We start from the raw sequence: 7,622 nt of genomic DNA, 5'->3' as shown, positions 1-7,622 counted from the left end.
CCCCTCTGTGCACAGATGATGACGAGATAAAGACCTCTTGAGCCAACCAGGCTTAGACCTTGAAGACCCTGGTGAGATTTACTGGCAGTGGAATAAATGACCTCAGACCTGGAAAGAGGAGTGAATTTCCTCTATTCCTTCTCACATTGTGCTAGTCTTGAACAGATACATTTTGTCTGTGCATGCACCAATAAGGTACTTTTTGAAGGTCACGGGAGCTTCACGTTTGTATTCAAACACAGAATAATTAGTCTCCTAGCCTAGTTCTAATTATTTCAGCATTGTCATTGTTAGACAAACTGCTAAGCCTCACTCAGCTTGTAAAAAAAATATTTCATAAGGCCATCTTGATTTAGTTCTATGGACCTTAATGAATCTAAGTCCTGGAACAGATACATAACCAAAAGTAGACACCCTCTGTGGACTTAAATTTAAATTAGCAATACTAATACAGCATTTCAATTTCTAACTGCCCACCTTTTCCACATTTTCTCTAGGTTAAAAGGAGACTGCAGTTTTAGCTAGTGTGCATCACACTTTTACTCATCTAGTATGTACAGACAGCAGCAGTAGAAAGAGTACCTCCATAAGTCTGGAGTGTTCCCTGACCTGCTATTCATGTTAAATTAGATCTTGGAAACCTATATCACTCTGCATTTTCCCCTGAGTGACACACAAGGAATGGTACAGAAGCAACTATGAAAAACATCACTGACATCAACATAGGTATCAAAAAGTATTCTAAACCCATTTCAGTATCCACTTTAAACATCCAGCAATGTCTGCAAATTGGATAGATTAAAATTGATTTGAATTTTATTTTGCAGATCTTGTGAGTAGAGACAAAAGTTCAGTTCTTATGTCTGATATAAACAGTGCTCTTTTTTTCATATTTTATAAGAACAGTAAAAGTAGAGTGCTTGCTTGTATTAACATTGCCACGAGACATTTTCTAGTATAAAAATCTATATGCAGCTTAAACAGTATTCCAAGGCTCTGCTGTCTGTTAGGTGATGGTTGAAAGGTTATGGTTAAAACTTTACAAGACAACTATACAGTGATAACACTCAAGTGGAAATTTGGGGTCCAGTAGCATGCTAGCTGAGGTAGGCTTAAAATAGACCCCACTGAACTAGAAAATCCTGCACAGATTCAGATGGCATTAAACAGACAAAGAAAAACAAAGAAACAAACCACAGTTGGTCTCTGCTAATTTGAGCAAACCAAAATTAGTAGTCAGTCAGTACTAGTCCTTAAAAATAAAATCTCTCTCAGTCTGAGGAAATTACAGTTGCTTTCAAACTTAATAGTTTGAGTTGTCTTGTTTTTCTGTTATTCAAAGAAGATGCATTTATTCTTAGAGGGAGGGGAGCTGAAAGATTGAGTAATGATGGGCACCCTGCACAGATGATTATAGACCACTTACTGCTCAGTTCTGCATAGTTTAATGTTCCTTATCTATGGCAATTCATTATGACAACCCCTGTCCTGCAGCCAGAAGCCTAAGACCTCTGTCCCAGTCAAGCCTTCCTGTCACTTGCTGTGACCAGTAATGGGGATGTGCTTTGGCTGGCAATCAAATGCATGCCTGCAGCTATGGGCCTATCTGCCAGAAGTCCACCCTACCCTGGAGGACTTTACCCAAGGCAGTAAAATAGATTTTCATTTAAAAATAGTTTGGGCAGTGTTTATTAACCACACATATACTGAAGTGTGTGTATGTGCCTGTGTGTTTTCTCTGAATACAGAGCAGTTGTGTGTAAATAGAATGAATAGAAAAAGCAGAACAATAGGAGGCAGCAGCCAGTGGTGCACTGGTTTAATAGCACCACAATTAGGTTGGATCATGAGCTTAGAGTCTTAGATGCAGTATAACTGTATATCCTTTTGTATCTTGCAATTATAAGTTAATTCAGTCAGCCACCTACCCCCCACCAAACACATACCTCCACATGCTTTGTTGAGAGAGGGAGAGAGAAAAAAAATCTAAGTCGCCTATGAAAGGTTCTAGGCCAATCAGACTCCATTTGAAAATACTCCTCATTACCTTATTTGGGGTACCCACAACATTTCTGAGGCACAAAATAAAGTTAAGAATCAGGTGATTCTTAGGTCAGAATCTAGCAGATCACTTAATATTAGTTATAAGCCTACAGTCCTCTTCAGATTGCCCAGAGGTTTAAAGATAATTTGAGAAAATTAAGGCCTTTGATGCTGAGAGGTGCTGCATAGCCACAAGTCCATGAGCACCACAGGTGCTTGGCACCTAGTAGAACCAAGGCTCTAAAAAAATTAATGATCTTCGCTGCACAGTATATTTTATTTAAGCCATTTTGGAACATCTCTGATGACTTCAATGAACTCTCCTCTGTTGTCATTTCAAGAGGTGGTTGCTGCTGGTACCCACTGCAAGAGCTCCCATTTGTGAGAGCAAAAGCCACTACAGTCACATAAAAAGCACTAAGATTTATTGAGTACTTTTTATTCCTACCTAAAATGTGTGCAACCTAAATGAGCATAAGTTTTGCATAAAGCTAATTTGAGCCTTGTCTTGCTCCTACTGAAGTCAGTGAGAGCTTTGCATTCATTTCAGCAGAAGCTTAATCCATAAATTTAACCAGTTTTCAAGACAAAAGAGATTGTTGTGATAACATGGTCTGATCTGCTCAACGCAAGCCAAAGAATGTCCCCAGAAGTGTCTACATCAAGCACACAACTCCAGTCTGAGCTGTAGCTCAGCTTTTAAAAAATGTATCTGCTCTTGATTCAAGGTTTCAAGGGACAGAGAATCCATCAGAACACACAGGAAATTGCTCTGAGGCCCCTCAGTGATCATCTACTCTTCCTTCATCACTATCATCCTGGGGAGCACAGATCCAAGTATGAAAGGGAAAATATGCTCATTTTAGCTGTCACCCTACGTTTGCATCTACACTGCGCTGCAAGTATATTTATATTGAAGTATATGAGTGTGGCATCTACAATGAGCTGCAAGTATATTTATATTGAAGTATTTGAGTGCTCCCTGCCCATTTGTTCAGTCTACAACCACATTTGTCAACAGTGTAAAATTAAGAGGGGGATGTAGATTTATTTTAATTATCAGAACACTCTGGGATCAAAGTCCAGCGTGAGAACTGCTGTTATAGGGATGAGTGCTTTTTTTTTTTAACCAATGTATGCAAATAGCGTTTAGAAAGACTACAAAATCCAGGTTGGCTATAGGCAGCATGAATTCAGCTAGTTGCTGGGCAGCTTTAGCTGTTTTACACTCTGTGACACCTCCAGTCCCGTGTGCAGAGTTACCTGTGCAGAACAGAAATAACTGCTTAGAGTTAAAACACAAATCAGAGCTTCATTGCAAATCATTTGTGAAGGCTGAGAATAGGTGCCATGCTAGAAGGTCTGGGTGACTGAGGAACTGGGATTTGCGGCCTGGTGCAGTGATAGATGGTGCCAGAGTGAAGCCCTAAAATACAGATGGTTCTCTTCTCAGAGTCTAGAACCCAGGTATGTGTGTTTTCCCCCCAGTTTAATAGCCACTGGTGAGCTACCTTTAACCCAGCTGCTGCCACCTACCAGCAAGAGAGGTAACAATGCCTAAAGCATTCTGGGGAAATAGAGAAGGGCAGAAGACAGGGTGGACATGTACTTTGCAGATTAACCAAATCAGCTTTCAGTTGAGTAGAAGGTCTCCTGTATTAACTGAAGGAAAATTGTTGACCCCTCCTTGCTGGGCTGTCAGGGCAGGAGAGAAGGAATTTTACTAGTCTCACTATAGCCAGATCTCTAGAATGACACCTCTCACCATGTTACAGGGGTGTAGGTTATAGCCGTGTTGGTCTAAGGACATAGGTAGACAAGGTTCTTTGGGTAAATCTGGTATCTTTTATTACACCAACTCAAATAGTTGGAAAAATTCTTCTTTGCAAACTTTTGGGTACAAATGCCCTTAGTCAGGCTGAGGAGGCAGCTGCAGTTGGTGTGTGCTCTTCCTATTCATTCCATGCAGGAAGAACACACACCAACTGCAGATCCTTCCTCAGCTTGACGAAGGATATTTATACCCAAAAGCTTGCAAAGAAGAATTTTTCCAACTATTTGAGTTGGTGTAATAAAAGATACCAGATTTACCCAAAGAACCTTGTCTACCTCTCACCATAGTATCCAAGTACCATCTAAAAGCCCTCACAAGCTTGAACTCATGAAGGGCTTTTGCCCTTCTACAACCGTGTGTGTCAGGCAGGAAGAACAGATAGAGGGCACACTAAAGCAGCAGCAGTGTAACACCAAAAAAACCCCACTTAATTAATAAATCAGGTAACTTTGTGGTCATTTGTCTGTTATTGTCTATGTACCTCAATTGTATGCTCTGGGAGATAAGGACAATGGCCAGATTTTTAACAGTACTGAGTCACCTAAAAAAAGGCAGATAGAAACTTAGTGGTTCTTTTTATGAAGAAAGTGGGAGTTAGGCGTGATATTAAAAATACCAATAGGCACCCAGCTGCATATTTTAAAACCTTTTTAAAATACCTTTAAAACATTGTGGTGTTCTCTCTGGGTATAGAACCTTGTTACAATAAGACCTCCGTCTTTATGTGGTTGCTTGGTCACCACTAGGAACAATTCTATCATTGTAACTATTACATTACAATGATACATTGTAGTAACAGTTACATTATTACTATGCCATGCAGATTGTCTTTAGTTTAGAGCATTTTGCATCCTTAACTAATCTGCCACTGTTGGTCATTGTGGGACAAAGCTGACATTTAGTGAATCCTTCCAGCTTTCAGGGTGATGGTTCACTAAAAGGTTTCAGTACATCAAGGCCCTGATTCTCTTTCCAGCAGTATAAAGGCACAGAGCCATTTATACATTTTGTAGTCAGAGTGAAGCTACAGAGTTCCCTGTGGAAGAAAGTATTTTTTAACCTACTTCTCCTTTGCTCTATTTACCATCATACCATGGAAATTGTACTCACTCTTCAAGGTTAATTATTGCCAAACATATGAAATAGGGTATTTAGGAAACTACTACTTTTAGTCAAGGCTGCAGCACTGCCTTAGAATACTGCTGCTTTCTTGGCTGGAGCAGCAGTGCAGCAAAACCATTTGGGAAATAAATTTGTGTATGTATCTATTATATTTAAGGTCTCATTACCCTATATCTGGGACACAATACTAAAATTGAAATTCCTTCCTTCCTTTTAAAGTGGTGCTAACCCCTACGCAAACAAAACTAGGACAGTCCATCCATACTGATCCATAAGAGCTGTATCTGTCATGCAATACTTATCGACAGGCAGTCAGATTTGTCCTTAGTTAACACGCACAATGACTTAATTGAAAAGGGGAAGATTTACCTGTACATTTCGGTTGAGGCTCAAGGCAGGCATGAAGACCCCTTCCACATTTTCAAATGCTGTAGGTCCTTGCTGCTGCCCATTTATATAAAAGGTCAGGTTATGCTTGTTTAGGTCCAGGAGAACACCAACAGTGGCACCTTTAGAAACACCCCCTTCTGTCCTGAAAAACAAAGGGACCATACTGGCTACTTTAGTGGAAGCAGATGATTAGATTGCACCAAAGTGAGTTTAATAATGCCCCTCTTATTGAAGTGGAAGGAAAATATCACACCCTTTTGAAAGTAGTATTATTTTAAGAGTATTTGTTAATAGCTGTATCTGTATGCAAAGTTTCCATTTTTCACTTAGCATAGGTAGTACAGGGCAACAAAGATCTACCAGGGCACATTCGGGGTGGATCTAGAGGGGGTGCAGTTCTGCAGCTACACCCCCTTTTGGATTGGGCAGCACCATGGGAGTCTCCAGGTGTTTTTAAAGTCCCTAAAGCAGGTGAAAAATGTTCCTTCCCTTCTCCTTTCTGCTCAAAGGCATGCCCCTCTCTGCCCCTTCTCCTCCCTTCCCTGCCTGACTTTCCCCACTGTCCCAGGGGTGGGGCAGCACCTAAGCCAGTCCTGCCTGCTGGCTAGGAGTCAGGCTCAACTGGGGATGGGGACAATGGCAGCAGGGATGAATGGGGCAGGGGGGAGGAGGGTGTCCCCTTTTCTGGGCCTTGAGCAGGCAGGGTAGGGGTGGGTGAGGGCTGCTCTCCATCCACCCTGTGGCCACTATCCCCACCTCATCTAGCCCAGCTGGCTCTGGAGCTTCCCTGCATTCCCTGCCTTCATTTCCCTGCTCCAGAGGAATGAAGAAAGCAGCAGTGGCAGACAGGGGAAGTGGGAGGGAAGGTGGGGAGGAGGGGGAAGAAGGCATTCATCTGACCAGGGATTTTCACCTGCAGGGACTTAGTGGGGGCAGAGGAAGCTGAGAATAAGCACTGCATTGTGTGTTACTCCTCTTGCACCCCTCTTTGAGAAATTCTTGATCTGCCCTTGGACACATTCATCCAGTTCAGTACAAGTTTACCAGAGCTGAAGAAGCTGAACAGCCTTTGATGAAGAAAGATGTAGTTAAAACAGGAGAAAGAAGATGATGATGGCAAGAAGTGTTTGAAACCAGTTTTTAGCTTCTTTACCTTACTCTGGATCAAATATAGTAGTCCTGGGGGCCTTCTCCAAGACTCACTGAATTCCCTGAATACTAGATTTCATAAGAGCTGTAGGAACAGCCATACTGAAGTGGAGGAAAGATGATGGGAAGACCAGCACAGTAAACTCAACAAGTATGTAATAAGACTATAAAACAGCTTATAGCTGGCTGTAGCAAGCACCGGGCCCCAAGGGTGGCCATGCAACTCCTTCTTCACCTGGGCTCTCTTGGTACCTACCCTTCTCTTCTTCCCATCTGCCACACCTTGGTGTGGTTACTTAACTTGGAAAAGGGAGGTTGCCATGGGGTCTCAAAGCAAGCCCTTATCTACCAGCAAGTGGCACTCTAGTACACTAAGCACCCTAAGAACAAATGTTGTGGTCTCTGACCTCCTCTGTAGCCACATCTATGCCTCAGATGTTGCCATCCAATCACTCTACCTTCTTGGGGCCTTGGCCTTCCTAGTTTCCACCCCTTTCCTCTTACTGGATCAACTAGCCCAGGCCCACTCTGCTGGTCTTGGCTTCTCAACTCTAGCCCTTGTCCCACCTGCTATGGCTCGGGGCCCTTGGTGCCAGGCCCCACTGGCCCTGTCTCTGTCCTGCTCAGATACTACTGGGACCTCCTCCACCTCTGATAGCTCCAACCTGGTCTTCTGGTGTAAAACCCCAAATAAAAATAACTAAAACCCTTGGCCCACCAGCTGTATAATCAAACTTTATCCCCTACCATGGGTCATAAGCCTCTACAAGCCTTCATCACCTTTCTTGCATTTCTAGGGCAGCATAGGAACCAGCACTTTCCAACCTTTCTGGCCAGAAGCACTTTCCTCTGTAGCCTTCAAGGCTGGACTGCCTACCCTGGCTCAGACCCAGGTTTATATGCTCCCTGAGCTCTGCCCCCTTCCAGTCAGGTGGCTCCCCTTGGCTGGCTGCAGGAGTGCCCTTTTACCTAAATGGGCAGCTCATGACCTAGGCAGCAGTGCCATACCTAGACTCGTAGATTCATAGATGCCAGGGTCAGAAGGGACCTCAACAGATCAAGTCCAACCCCCTGCCGGAAAGAG

General features: G+C 42.9%; 1 protein-coding gene across 1 annotated transcript in view; it reads right to left on the bottom strand.

Moving 5' to 3' along the window:
* Positions 1-2,305: 2,305 nt before the first annotated feature.
* The window catches only part of TRIM67 (tripartite motif containing 67), a 51,589-nt gene continuing 46,272 nt past the window's right edge, over positions 2,306-7,622 (bottom strand). Inside the window, 2 exon segments of the mRNA XM_006016981.1 lie at positions 2,306-3,306; positions 5,369-5,531. Of these exon segments, the coding sequence (XP_006017043.1) occupies positions 3,241-3,306; positions 5,369-5,531 (229 nt within the window). The 3' untranslated portion in view covers positions 2,306-3,240.

The sequence above is a fragment of the Alligator sinensis genome, unplaced genomic scaffold, assembly GCF_000455745.1.
Source record: "Alligator sinensis unplaced genomic scaffold, ASM45574v1 scaffold448_1, whole genome shotgun sequence".
Taxonomy (NCBI): domain Eukaryota; kingdom Metazoa; phylum Chordata; order Crocodylia; family Alligatoridae; genus Alligator; species Alligator sinensis.
The sequence above is the reverse complement of the archived record's forward strand: the minus strand, read 5'-3'. Positions and strand labels throughout refer to the sequence as shown.